This window comes from Maniola hyperantus, chromosome 21, assembly GCF_902806685.2.
Source record: "Maniola hyperantus chromosome 21, iAphHyp1.2, whole genome shotgun sequence".
Classification (NCBI taxonomy): Eukaryota; Metazoa; Arthropoda; class Insecta; order Lepidoptera; family Nymphalidae; genus Maniola; species Maniola hyperantus.
Window position 1 is genome coordinate 6,295,653 of NC_048556.1, and position 15,258 is coordinate 6,310,910.

The window sequence follows — 15,258 nt, forward strand, 5'->3', positions numbered from 1 at the left end:
GAACTTGGAATATAAAATTGCGACAGCCAATATTGATTGACACCTATGATATTATATCTTCTAAAACATATAATACAAAATATTAAGCTATGTAATTTTGTGAAATAATAATTTAAAAAGTACTAAAAAAAGATATTATTATGTAGGTACTTTACTATATGTAAGTATTTTCTTTCTTCTTTTTAGTGTTTTTCGCTGTACTGATTTTATACGTAAGTTGGTATAGCAAAGAATATTGATTCATATTCTATTTCTTGAATATGTATATATTTTCATTATTATTACAGCTTTTCAGATTTAAAAGCCAACGTAACTCGTTCTCGTTGATTTTTGATTTCATTTCATACATTAAATCCTGTAATCAGATTGTGCGTCAGTCAGACAGGGTTTATAATATCAAGGCTTTTTGAGTGTTACAATCTTGATAGACGTAATAGTATAGGCTGGTGAAATGTTTACTAAAAATACAAGACCATTTTACAATCGATTGTCTTTATCAAACACATGATTCACATTGTATTCTGAGATAATATTTTACTCCATAGAACTAAAAAAAAAAAAAATTTTAGGCATCATTGTTATTTAAAGAAAATGAAATAGGAAGTTTTTTATTCAAATAAACTTTTACACAAGTGCTTTTGAATCGTAAAATGAATTTATTACTGGTTCGGAATGCCATTCTACTTACTAAAAAGCTAAGCTAATTCCTAGTTTCACGGAAAAACATTTCGGATCAGAGTGTTAGATTCGTATCTGCCTATTATCGTTCAGTTCAGACCATTGATGTAAGAGGAATCGAGATTTTATATCTCTACTAGCTTATGCCCGCAACTTCATCCGCGTAGAATTTCGAACCCATAATGATTTTAAGCTTATTTCGTGGTCTAACGCCATATTTTAATGTATAAAACGGGTACATACCACGATTAATTTTTGTTTTTATTTGTCGATATTTCAACCCAATTGCACGGGTCGTGGTCATCGTACGACATCGACAGTTAATAGTGACGTTGTGAGTGTATTTTGCCGGACAGGTCGTGAAGTTCCAGCGAAAAGAACAAGAAAGAGGGTAGTTCGCTACTGCCCTTGACAGCTCGAACTTCATCTCTCGCAGCACCGCAGTCCCGTCGTGACCACGACCCGTGCAATTGGGTTGAAATATCGACAAATAAAAACAAAAATTAATCGTAGTATGTACCCGTTTTATACATTAAAATATGTTCGAACCCGTATTTTACCCTCATAGTGGTTGAATTTTCAAAAATCCTTTCCTAGAGGATGTCTACGTCATAATAGCTATCTTCATGCCAAATTTCCAGTCCAGTAGTTTGAGCTGTGCGTTGATAGATCAGTCAGTCAGTCAATCAATCAGTCCGTCACCTTTCGTTTTATATATTTAGATTCTCTGTGGTTCAGATAGAGAAACAAGTATAGAGTAGTTTCGTTTGTATAGGCTTACAAACCCGCAATACAAAACCCGAAAATGATTAAATGTAGAGGTATTTCATAAAGAATCTCTTTGTTGGCTGATGTTGCAAAAACGCGAAACGAGTCCCTCGCAAATTTAATACTTCACAGTAGAGAGACGCACCCGTGGAATGTAGGACCGAGAGGAATTTCACAACAGAACAACGGAAAATTCATTTGATTAATTTTTTTTAATGTCTGCGCGTTTTTTGTAAAAAGCTTTTAAAATTACACTTTTTCCGCTGCCTACGAGGTTTTCAGTTTAATTTCCAAACAAGCTGTCAGTTTGTCGAAATTCCTTGATCGGGAAAAGGTTTTTTAAATATTAGACTATAGGTCGAGACATGGGTAGAGACGGGAACGAAGTATCTTGGTATATACCTAGTTGAAATTGGCATCATAATCATCATCATCAACCCATCACCGGCTCACTATGAAAAGCATGAAAGTCATTGCCTCCATAAATATAAATACAAACATACCACAAATGAGAAGTAATTTTTTGTGCTTGATGAATAATATAAATGTGATGTACCTATTTGTTTGATGGTTTGTCCTTCAATAACGCTGCCAAAGAGCAACAGATCAACATGATATTTGCATGAATATAATTAGAATAAGAATAAGAATAAGAAAAAACATAAAGAGTGATTTATGCTACTTTTTATCCCGGAAGATCAAAAGGATTTTAAAAATGTAAATTTTAAATCCACACGGATAAAGTCGCTGTATCATATCTAGTACTTAATATAATATTTTAGTTCCTCAAGATAACCCTTTTCTAATTAAATCACACCTGTAGTTAGTTGTTGTATATTTATAATTGGATTTGGGTTGTTGATTTTCGGACATCATAAATAACAAAAATAGGTTAGTGTTCGACATTGAAACCAGATTAATAGCGGCGTCGTAACTCTCGCGAACTAAGGATTGTGGGTTGTGGCCTGGCTGATCGCCAACTGGACCTAATACTCACAGAGAATTATTTACATCACTTTTCTCACAGACTAAACAGTTTTATGCTAATTGCATTTTGTCGTTGTTAGTTTCTATCTATTAATAATGAATAATGGATTGGTGGCGTTGAAAATTCTCACGTCTATTTACAAGGAAGGAAACTGTTTTTACTTTTTAATTATTATTGTCAGTGAAACGTCTTCTTAGTGGTGTAATGTGATGGTAATTTTATGCATAGTAAGCAGTAAACAGCTGGGTCTAGACGAAACTGGATGCGCTGCGCTCGACTGAGGTACCTATTAGCATTTGTGTTGGTAACTTGGTAGGGTGCATCCACACGGACTTAGCTGCAGGAAAGGACAAAGCCTCGGAAGGTCACCGCAATTAGGTGCGGAGAGAGATGTGTTCAGCCGACCAATCTGATTCATAAAGAGATGACTTAAGTAATAATTCATCATCTTTTAAAATCCGATTGGTGGAATATCTATCACGACCCAAGTTGAAATGACCCCAACTAACTACGAAGGAAAGAATAAAATATAGCCAAGTAGGTAGCTTAAAATATCTAAGAGAAAAGACTTAAAATTTAGTTACGGAAGACCTTAACGAAACAGAATTCTAGTTTATTTTACAAGCTACTTACGAGTACTTCTCCAATTTATTTAGTCAAAGCCTTTTGTAGGAATTCCTTTTGGGTATTACGTTTACTTCCACAGTAGTTTTAAAGAGTTTTATACGTACCTAAGAAAATCGAGTATTTGGTCGTTTTCTTTCCGACATTTCTAACTGAAATTTTACTTGTATTTGTTTTTATTGCTATTGAACGACTGCTATTACACTTTTTAAATGGTTTTGCGAATTTGTACAACTACCCAAATAGACTGAACAAAAAATTATGATTGAATAAGCCCCACTTATTCATTGATAACTTTATTTAACACTAGCTTATGCCCGTGACTTCGTCCGCGTGGACTACACAAATTTCAAACCCCTATGTCACCCCCTTAGGGGTTGAATTTTCAAAAATCCTTTCTTAGCGGATGCCTACGTCATAATAGATATCTGCATGCCAGATTTCAGCCCAATCCGTCCAGTAGTTTGAGCTGTGCGTTGATAGATCAGTCAGTCAGTCAGTCCTTTCCCTTTTCCTTTTATATATTTAAGATTTGAAAAGAAAACTATTTGCAGCACTGAAGTGAATTTCTCAAAATGAATTTAAATAGACCCGATACCTACTTCCTGGCAAACTAATGACTGAGGAGTCATTAGCGGGCAAGGAAGTAGCCGATACAGTGGTGACAGCATAATATTGTGTTTATATACATCCGGTCATTAACCCTATCCATATTTATTATGCGCTTTTAGCAGTTTTATCATCATCATCAGCAACCCATCGCTGGCTCACTACTGAGCACAGGTCTCCTCTTAGAATGAGAAGGATTTCGCCCGATAAGCTAACAAGCTTGCCAAGTACGGATTGGCAGAATAACACACATTTGAGAATATTATGGAGAACTCTCAGGCATGCAGGTTTCCTCGTGATGCTTTCCTTCACCTTTACTTAATCGCTTAAAACGCTCATAGCTTCGAAAAGTTAGATCCGGAATTGAGCTCCCGAGTTTTTACGCAAAGACATAGGAAAAATTAAAAAATGTTGACTATATCGTGACAATGGATCATTATTATTTTAATACGCATTACGCATAATATGTTACTCATTAAAAATTACACGTCCTAATAGTTCATACCTCTGCCGCGTGAGAATTTATTCAACCAAATACTTACTTATACTTGACGTTCACTATCTCACGTACATTGTAATTTGTCTACCGCCTTGTCTATTGTTTGTTATTTTTGTGCCGCTTGAGTAAGCTATTATAGTAAAACTATGCAATTATACGATTTGAGTAACTTCCAAACAAGCATGAATAGATTTCTTCTGCCACGCCATCGAACGATTCATTGCTTTTAAGTTTTAATTAGGTGTAATTGCCGATTGTTGGTTAGGTATATCTAGTAATACTCAGCGCTATTTACTACATATTAGGTATATATATCAGAATTCGTCTAATGCTGTAGGTTGTTTTATAATAGGTATAATAGGTTAAATTTTGTTGGTCATCTATGCGAAATTCTCACCACATTCAATACCTTTTCCAAATCATTCTACCTACTTCTTTACGACTTCTTTTATTTCAAAGGTACTCTAATGAAATAGGTTTCCATTATGTTAATAAAACGAGTTATCGAAATGTTACGTGTCAAAACATAATATGGACTACTTTCCTTCTTCAAACACGCACGCTATCAAACTGTGACGATAACGCTTCGATTAAGCGGCACGAATTGAATCATTCTAGTCTCCGTTCTGATAAACACGCAAACTACCGCATAAAATGTTATACTGCACAAGAAGGGTTGAAAGCATTTTATGCTTTTGTAGATTACAAAATAATGCTTGGTTATAAAACGTTTATTTTTTATTGTTTCAGGATTGATCCTCCGGTCGTCCAGACAGAATATCAAATGGAGAACAAAAAGAATGTCACAGCAACTCAACAACCCATTACTCAACAGCACATCATGGCACACCACGTCCATCCCGACCAAATATACTCGCCACAACATTCACAGTTACCTGCACACATAAACAACCAGTCGACGCAAATTCAGCCGAATGGCGTCATGCATCAACTATTGCAAAGCCAATATCAATCCAACATGAACGCACGATCGCCGCTTCTAGAGAACAGGCACGAAATGTATGGTACCGGACATAATCACGATTATGCGAGACATTACGGGGCGAACGACAATTACAATTATCCACAATCACCTCCTCGGCTCGAAAGAACAGAAATCCATACAGATCACAATGTTAATCATGAACTACTGCACAATATTCCCAAAGGATACAACGCAGAAGTTTACCAAGATTATTTAAAACGTAACCCACCGAAAGATAGTAACCAAATATATCAAAACCATCAACCTATGTATAGACCTAATGTAAATCAGTACGGCACGAAGCCGTATCTTCCTTATTCGAACCGAATAGGGCCCCAAAGTAACACTGAATTGTTAAGAAAACAGTACAATGAAATTCAACAAATGAAAATGCAACAGCAAATGCATTACCAGAATCAAGCTCAAATGCATCAGCAGCAAAAGTTTGCTGAAAGACAACTGTTGCTGCAACAAATTCATGGTGTTCAACCCCCTCCTAATTTACAAAATAGTATATACTCCGATAGTTCTTACAGAGATTTAGATCGATATAGTAGTAAAAATGATTTTAAGGACTACAGCAGCACAGACTTGTCGAAAGATTTGGACAGGTATTCTAAGAATAACGAGTATAAGGATTTACAGAATAGGCATTATCAAGACAGTCATTGGCAATCAAATCAAGGTGATTTTCGAGAGTTAGAAAGGCAGAGACCAGAGCAGGACAAGGCAAAAAGCAATTCTCCTCCCTCAGATTTTAATCAGAAAAATTTCGATATGATCTCACCAATGAAATCAAGCGAGTCTAGTACACCTACTATAAAGTCACCCTCATCAGACAGCCGTCGTAGCAGTAGTGGAACACAGCTACGATCTCCAACTGCCCAACGAATACCCTCAGCTCCCGTGACTTTGTCCGGAATGCTTTACAAACAAGGATCCGACGGTCTTAAGGTTTGGCGGAAGAGGTGGTTCGTTTTGTCGGAATACTGTTTATTCTACTACAAAAGTAAGTATTATTATCACATTTTAAATATTACATCTTAAAATCAATATAATCTGTGCAAAATTTCAGCCTTCTAGAACAAGGGTTTGAGCCAGACGTTGATGAGTCTGTTAGAGTGGGTCAGGAGTTTATTGAATTTCTAGGAACTAGAACTAGGAGAGTTCAGACCTACACATTACAAAAACAAAGAGTTTGTGAAGTTAGAATCTATAATATACTCTGTCTGTTTATAGGTCAAGACGAAGAAAAACTCTTGGGGTCCGTCCTCTTGCCTTCATACAAAGTCTCGGCGTGTACGGCTGAGGATAAAGTGATGCGCAAGTTTGCATTTAAACTGGAACACGCAAATATGAGGACGTATGTGTTAGCTGCATTGGACCAGGAATCTATGATTAAGTGGGTGAAGGCACTCACACTGGCAGCTCTAATGCAAACATCCAAGTAAGATTACATTCATATACATTAGCATTAGCTGTTGCCATCGATTCTATCCGCATTGTTTTTCTGTATTCCTGTAACGCAATATTGATATATTTCTGACATAAAAAGCAGCCAATATCCGTCTGCCTATAAGATTGCCTGTGGCGGGAAATGCTAATAGGCAGACATTATACACGTTTCCTTTCAAAATGTTAATAATATGATATTGTTATGGATGATATTAACTTCATTATTCATTTTATAAATAACCAACACCTGGTCGTAAGTTTTTATTGATCTAGAACGTTTAGACAATAATAAAAATACATATAAATAATAATTGATCAGTTCAAAAACGTGTTAAGTTAATAAAACTGGTTTTGTTTTCAGTGAGCAGCAACAAAAGCAAATTGATCGAGCAGCTGCAAAAATAGAGGTGCGTATTATTGTGTGTACTGACAGCTAACATTTACCGATGCAGGTGACCAACAATCAGGTCGCCGGAGCGTAACCAAGGACAGATATTTCTGTGCCGTTATAACTGCAGATGATTTGTGGATACAACCGCAAAATTGAAAGCTTAACAGCTGATTCTTTCATAACCAATTTACTAAATTAAACTACTGTTAAATTGAAGATTAGAATCAAATAGAATCCAAACGCTTTGTATAAAAATTAACCTTTACAAATATTACAATCCTATAACAATATATTATGTATGTATACAAATAGGAGCTACGCGCACTGCGTACTCATGTCAGACAAGGGCAAGCGAGAGAGTATACGAGTAGCGGTAGAGCCAGAAACAGGAGGGCTTTTTATTTAGATACAAGTTTGCCCTTGACTGCAATCTGGTGATGATGGGCTTCCACGCGCGAATTTCTAAACATGATTCACTGGAGCAATCGAAATGATTGGATAAAATATTCATGAAAAATATCGTTTATCGGTATTTTTATCGTTTTTTTCGATAATTCGCCCGGAAAAATAAGCCGATAAATTATATCGATTATCGGTTTGCATGCTACCTACTTACAGCTGCTTTATTTAGCGCCGCCGTCCAAAAAATTTCCCAATTTTTAACTAAATATTATAATTAAATATTTTAGGATGGCGATGAGGCTGGTCCAACATATGCAAATGCTCCACCTAAACCACGACGAGCAAACGATGGATATAACTCACCCAGTCCGGATATGTAAGTTGGCTTTTGTTTTTACAGAAACATCCCATTAATTGCCATTTAGGTGTATATTTGCATTTAATTGGTTTTAAATAATTTTACAGGTACGATCCAAATTACGATCTACTCAAAAAACCTGCATCACACTACAGTCAAGGCACTAGTCACACTCGATACCAGGACACAACCTACAGCACAAAACAGGAGATATACACACGCAGCCCGCAATCACCGCCCTCGCAACCGCAACCGCCTTACCAAACGAAAAGACCTTACGACATGCAGCAACTCTCTTTACCCTTATCAAATACTGCTTTCGACAATCCCGAAAAAACTCCAAACACCCCGTCTATTAATAAGTCTAATCCTCAATCTCCTTATTTTGATAATAGGTCAGCTAGAAACCAGCAACAACAATCGCAAGAAGACAAAATTGAAAACTTATATGAAAAGAAATCCAATTACAATCCTTTTCTGCAAGATTATGGAGGAAGAATGGAACAAAAAACGAAAGATGATGAAAAAAGTAGATCTGTTGTAGAATCAAATAAAACATCGATTTACAATGAAAGTTACCCCGAGTCTCGAACCAACCCAAAGACATACGTCGATGCTAATGTGTATGGAAGAGAAGTGTATGGCGATGTAAATATGAAGGCAAATAAACCAAGTACAATGAATGAGCGACTGGCTGAGAGGCGAACTCCTGATGCGTATGGTAGATCAACAGTAATGTCAGCGTATAATACAGAAAAAATTGGAGACTACGAAGATATTTATGCCGCTTATGGAAACGAAACTGGAAAAGCATACGCTAAATCACCAAATCCCTCACAACCTCGGGATACTATTAGTTTATCTAGCCATAAATCTCCACAAGATCAACCTACTCACTCTGTATGTATTATTGGATTTTTTCGTACTTTAAGTAAGAACAATTCAGATTGAAATGTTGGTAAATTAAAACTAAAATCTCTTTGTTTCAGGTGACAGATAAAACGTTTAGTGGGCCCTCAGTTTTGCGGAGGAAAAAAATGCAAGCGAGTGGTATTCAGCCACCAATTCCACGCCCTCATAGTGCAGATTTCTTGGAATATGAATCAAAAAATGAAGCACTTTATAAAGTAACGCCAACTCGAAATATGCATGATCCACCAAAACAACCACCACGACCAAAGTCTAGTCTGGATATTAACTCCTACTATGACCCGAGTTCAGATAAATATTACTCTGAGGAAAGTTATGCACAAAAAATGCGTCAATCAGCACAATATTTACAACAACAGGGCTTAGCGCCCAAAAATATACAAATACCATTAGAAAAATATGCCAGCGGTCTAGCTGAGAAACAATTACATTCTCCGTATACTCACCCAATTAACAATAACTATGAAACTGAATTTAGTAATAATAAAAACATCCGTGATAATGTAAGTTATAATTCAAAATATAGTGACCTTGAAGGATTGAATTCTAATTGGACGCTAAGAGAAAAAGAATTAGAAATTCAAAAAGATTATTTAAATCGAAGCGGTAGTGTAATGAGTGATGGTTCACATATCAGTGCTTATGTTAAGGATGCTGGTAAATTTGATCCGGGGATAGAAGGATTTATGAGATCGGCGAGCGCTAGACTACCGTCATCTACTGAAAGGGAAGGAGAAAAAAAAGTGCAGCAGGTTATTATTAGATAAATCTTCTATACATAATATAAAAATATCTGACTGACTGACTGATCTATGAACGTAAAGCCTAAACCATTGGGGTTAAGAACTTGAAAATGTTGACAATAGTTTTCTTTTAAAGCATAAGCCGAGTAAGAAAAGATTTTTGGAAACTCCACCCCTAAGGGGTTTGTATGAAGTTCCACCATTTTTCAAATTATATCCATGAAAATTGTTATTTAGGGTGTTGGTTATAAAAGCAGAAACATATTATATTTTACGGTGATCTTTTTAACCTAAAGGGACCTAAGGAGCTTACTTAGGGGATGAAAGTCTGTTATTTTTCAAGTTATGTCCTTGAAAATTAGTATTTGTGCTTTTGGTCAGACACTAAGAAGTACCTACCTACCTATTTCAGGATTTTTGGAAATTCTACCCCCTCACTGATTTCCAAAAATCCCACTCCAGCGAAGCCGGGGTGCGTTAGCTAGTAAATTTTAAAATCATAAAAAGTAAAAACTTAGTTTATAAATGAAGGGCAGCAAACTTTTACCAGACATAAATAACAATATTTTGAACACGTTTCAGCGCGAAGAGTCAATGAAAAGATTGCTTGAATGGAAACAGAGAATGTTACAATCTCCACTAACGAGAAAGAGTACTCCAGCTACTATTTCTTTATCCCGATCTTTAAACCAAAGTCGTCAATCATTGAGATCTGATCAGTACAAACCTAAAACGTATAAAAATGCTTCTTATAATAGCTATTCTTCGGATGATGAAGGTATGATATAATGATTTAGATTAAATAACAATTTAACTTTTAAATCAAATTGAATTCAGTATTAAGTATTGACAGCAGCATGAATAACTTGTTAAATTAGAAAAAAAACTAAGCATGTTCATATTATTTATATCTTTAATGTTCTTTTTATAATGCATGAACTATTTAAAAGTTTAAAAAACAATATAAGGCAGTATATTTCAATACATCGTAAGTAAGAAATTTAAGATCACATTTATATATTTTTTTGTATTTTTGACTAAGAATTTCTATACTAATACTAATTATTAAATTTAACTTCATCATTACATATTCAGAAAAAGTAAAAAGCCAAGTAGATATGAGTAGAATTTTTTTATTATTATACAATTGTTGATTCTTATGCATATTATGTTATAATTTACCTACATTAAAATTTTACAACAATATTATATTATGATGACTTCGCTTTAAGGAAAGGTACCTTCCTGCCTGCTGGGACATAGTGTTATTATTACTAACAAGATACTTAATTAGTTTAGTACAGGTGATGGGCTCTGGATATTATTTTTGTGGTATTGTATGAGTAGTTGCATTGTCTTTAACATTTCGTATAGACTTTTACACTCAAATATATTATAATATTTTACTAACAAAAAAATAACAACAATAGATCAAAACTAGTTTCTTTCCAAATTATCCTTCTAAAGGAAATATAAACAAATAATCAAATATTGGTTTCGCTTTTGCACCCCAGAAGAAACACCGGGTACTGATCTGCAAAATACGAGCAATATACAGGCAGGAAGGTCCCATAAAGCACATATCGCAAGTCCTACCTTAACGCGACTGACTTCTCCGCACACGCTTAGTTCACCCTCACTTGCAGAACATGCTTCCATTAGAGATAAAGAAATCCCAACAAGTACAGAGAACGTATATGAGAATATTCTTTGTACAGTTTCAATCCCTAAAGACGAAAACGTCGTTGTCGATAACGATACACACGAAAATAAGGAAAGTGATTCCGATATGTTACTTAAAATTTCTCAAGTATTGGAAAATCGTGCCGTTCTGTCAAATGAAATGGAAGAAGATGGTTATGAAACACAAAATAGTGAAGCGGAATCTGAAACGCAAATCGAGTACACGGATAATGATTTAGATGAAGTGTTATTAGCATCGGATACTGAAAACGAAAACCATAGCGAAAATAAGTTAGACAAGGAAAATACAACAATTAATAAAGAAGAAACAGATACTCAAATAGAAGCACCTAGTGTGCGCACTTTGGGTGAAGATCATTATCTACCTATGAGTCCTCGAAAAATGTCAGTAATTGAGCCGGCCCATAAGACAATTTTAGAGAACTTAAGCGTATTTGATCACACAATGCCTGCAACTTATGAAGATAATCCTTACGTGGAGATGACTTTGGGCACCGAAGATGACGATGCGCAGGCATATGAAATTGTTTGTGTGAATAATGGTAAAGCAGAACCTGTTTATATGGAATTGAATCATGTTGACTTGGAGAAATCTACTCCAGATGAAGTGAAAACTGATTGCGTATCAGATACAGCCTCAAATTTTGCAGACACAAAAGAACAAACATTGAAGAGAATATCTAAGATCGATAAAAATATAAAAGAGAAAGCGGATTCGTCTGATACTGAAGAGGAAAGTTCTAAAGATGTTTCGCTGGATATGCCGTTTTCTAGATTTAGTATTTCAGATAATTTTCGACCAGCGTCATATTACCTTAGCGGTAGTAGGACTATTTTAGATAGACAGGATAGTTCAGACAGTGACATTGTTCCTCCTCCACCTATACCAACCTCTTCTCCACCTTTTGACGATTTACTCAATGAAGAGTTATCTAAATATATTTTGGATAAATTAGACAAATCTGATCTACCACAAGACAATTCTATAATCAAAATGTTGACCAGTGAAAATCAAAATCTAAATAAAATGAAAAGAAAAACAACATCTTTAATGATTTATGGAAGTCGCACTTCCATTCATGACACACTTACTCGAGGTGAAAAAGTTCGCAGCAGTAGGGCAAGCTTAACACTTGAAAGGAATAAAGTCAGTGAAATACCAAATAATGTACTTAGTAATTCCATTATAGAACAACACAATATAAGTTGTAATGAAACAGATTCTTTGAGAAGTTATAATGCAGATAAAGCTTCATCTAGATTATCAGTGGAATCGGACACTAGTAGTAGATTCGAAATGACACCTTCAAACATTTCTTCTGAAATCACAAGTTTAGTAGGTTCTGACTCAATGGTGGATTTACGACATCCCTATGAAGCTTACAATTTTGAAAATGCTATGAAACGAAGACCTCTTTCTGATGATTCTATATTTGAGCTCACGGAATCCGAAAATATTGAACCAAATGTGAATTCTTTTAATATTAATTTTGATGAATACTTAGAAAGTTTGGGGACATCTGCGACTGAAGTGAACACTCTAACACCAACCACAAAAATGAACAATACAAATACTATACCAGCAGCTATAAACAGTTTTTGTGCGAATAAAAATAGTACTGTAGACCAAATGCACAATCTACACATGCGTTCTTCAAGTACTCCTGTCAGCCAAAATTCAATAATGCATCTTGATGAAGACAGAAATAGTACAGGGAATCAGAATAATTACAACAATAATCATAGTTCCGAATGCTTAGGATCACAAAGTTCTTGTAGTTCAGCTGGAATACCAAAATCGCCGTTATCTTTTTATAGTAAAAGCTATAACAGAGATACTTTGAAAAAGAAAAACTTAAATAGTGACATCTTGGCCGATAAAATAAAAGAGTTTGAAAGTGAAAAACTATCTATGAGGCATAGCATTGAAACAACTGTATCTTCTACTTCAACTGGATTTCATAGTAGAGAGAGTTCTGCTGAACATAGTGCACCATATTATTACTCAGACCTATCCTCACAAGAACATATTAATGTTCTTCCAATATCGCATTATTTGAAAAATACAAATATTCATCGTAAATTAAATAATCAACGTCGAAGGGGACCAATGCACAGAAAGAATGAAATTTCGCACATTCATAATCCGATACGTGATAACGATGTATTATTGTCAGAACAACCGTTTGATTTAGCTGCCTCTGCCAGGAGCGTTTCAGTTGAATTTTTAAGTGTGGTTGAGAAAAACCCAGACATAGATTTAAAAAATATATATGAATCCAGTAGTAGCAAAATTTCTAAAATTCCGGAGTCGATGAATTTGATATCTAGTCTTGGGTGTAAAAAAAGTTTAAAAAATAAAAATTGTGAGCAAAGCTCTTCATTAGTAGGAAATAATATAAGCCATAGTAGTGTACATGGTAGCCCTTCACATAAAGTTTCTTCAGGCAGTATGTCCTCTCATTGTAGTGAAAATTCATCAAATACTGTTTATTATGATGCTGAAACAGAAGCAAGTGCCTATGAAAATGTTTTGTACCAAGGAGAGAAACATTGGGATGAAGATGTTTTATGGCGAGATAATTTGAGACGGGTATCACATAGACATGCCCGTTCTATGGATGACTTAGACTCCTTACCTATTGAACGCACATTATCAGACAGGCCCTATGAAAATGCATCTGCGATGAATAGTATTAAGCGCGTTAAGAAAAATATTCCAGATAGAAGTACAAAAAGTGTTACTTATGTTAATTGTGATATTCGAGGCCAAGTTCAAAGAAACCGAGATGGCAATACTCAGGAAATGAAACAAGGTCCCAACGAAGAAAAAGATGAAAATGATGTGTATGTAAGACTAGTAAAAAATGCCGAAATTTTGAATCAACAATCTGATGAAGGAGTGTACGAACAATTAACTATAGGTTCGTCGGAAAATCCACTTACGCTTCAAGATATAGCGTGCAATTCTCAAAGAAACCAGAATAAGAATAGACGAAGGTTCGAAATAGATAGAGAAAATCTTAGACAGTGGGATTTAATGTCTAGCGGTTTAATGAAAAGTGAGGTAGGGTGCGTGCGGAGTGTCGTTGCAGGTTTGGGTACGAATGAGCCTAATTGTAACAGGGAGGTAGACAGAGCAAGCAATGAAGGTATCTTATAACATAATATGGTCCTGTAAGATTCAAGATGTAAGTTTCATTTATCTTGTGATTCTCAACAAAAACTTAGAAAAATTTAACTTAATGTACATACATAAATAACTGTTTTCTATGGTACTGTCATAACTTCATAAGTACAATTTTTTATGTAATTTGGTTTAATAATTGGGTTAAACACGATAAGGTGTCTATAAACACATTTGGCAATTGGCATGCGACACTTAACATGGATTTTGTGTTTTAATCAATATATTCTAATGTAAATAATAATTTTTAAAGATACTAATACATCATGTACAACACTTTATCATGTTTTTACCACCTATATTGAATCATAAATTGTGGAATTATGTAACTTTAAAAAAGGAGAAATGAGTGATATATTGAGTATTACTATTATACTATTGCAGCTTCTATGACTATGTCAGGCACAAATGTAGAACCCGGCTCAAACAATAATAATAATACCAATAACATAAGCCAGCAAACTTTATCAAAGAAAGCATTTCTCGGAAGTAACACGTCGATCGGAAGGAGTAACAGGGATGGGAACATACCGGTGCGAGCTGTAAGTCCTAGAGTACGGTGGGTCGAAGAGAAACCACCTAATGAACAGTATTGTTCGCAACAGCTAACAGCATCACAACAAAATGTAAGTATATTAACCCTAAATAAACAATCCATACTTAATATTATAAATTTGAAAGTGTGTCTGTCTGTCTGTTAGCTTTTCACGGCCCAACAGTTAACCCGATTTTGATGAAATTTGGTACAGAGGTAGCTCGCATCCCGGATATTGATAACTATTATCCCGGAAAATCAAACAGTTCCTACGGGATTTTTAAAAACCTTAATCCACGCGGACGAAGTCGCGGGTTTTTAAAGTTTTATTAATATTATTATTAATAAAACGTCTGAACACTACGACAAACGACGCTATAATGAGGAAATAAAATAATAACC

General features: G+C 35.1%; 1 protein-coding gene across 10 annotated transcripts in view; it reads left to right on the plus strand.

Moving 5' to 3' along the window:
• kmr (kramer) overlaps positions 1-15,258 on the plus strand; it is a 90,895-nt gene that overhangs the window by 62,801 nt on the left and 12,836 nt on the right. For 7 of the 10 annotated variants that reach the window (XR_011237981.1, XM_069505732.1, XM_069505733.1 and 4 more), the window contains exons 3-10: positions 4,917-6,160; positions 6,391-6,598; positions 6,968-7,013; positions 7,687-7,775; positions 7,865-8,657; positions 8,747-9,439; positions 10,013-10,208; positions 14,706-14,947. Coding sequence is in view for 9 of the 10 variants with exons in the window: in XM_069505732.1 (XP_069361833.1) it covers positions 4,917-6,160; positions 6,391-6,598; positions 6,968-7,013; positions 7,687-7,775; positions 7,865-8,657; positions 8,747-9,439; positions 10,013-10,208; positions 14,706-14,947 (3,511 nt within the window). In the remaining variant the exon portion in view is untranslated. Of the gene's footprint in view, positions 1-4,916; positions 6,161-6,390; positions 6,599-6,967; positions 7,014-7,686; positions 7,776-7,864; positions 8,658-8,746; positions 9,440-10,012; positions 10,209-10,944; positions 14,326-14,705; positions 14,948-15,258 lie in introns of those variants that run through there. The other 3 variants (XM_069505729.1, XM_069505730.1, XM_069505731.1) reach the window with 2 other exon arrangements.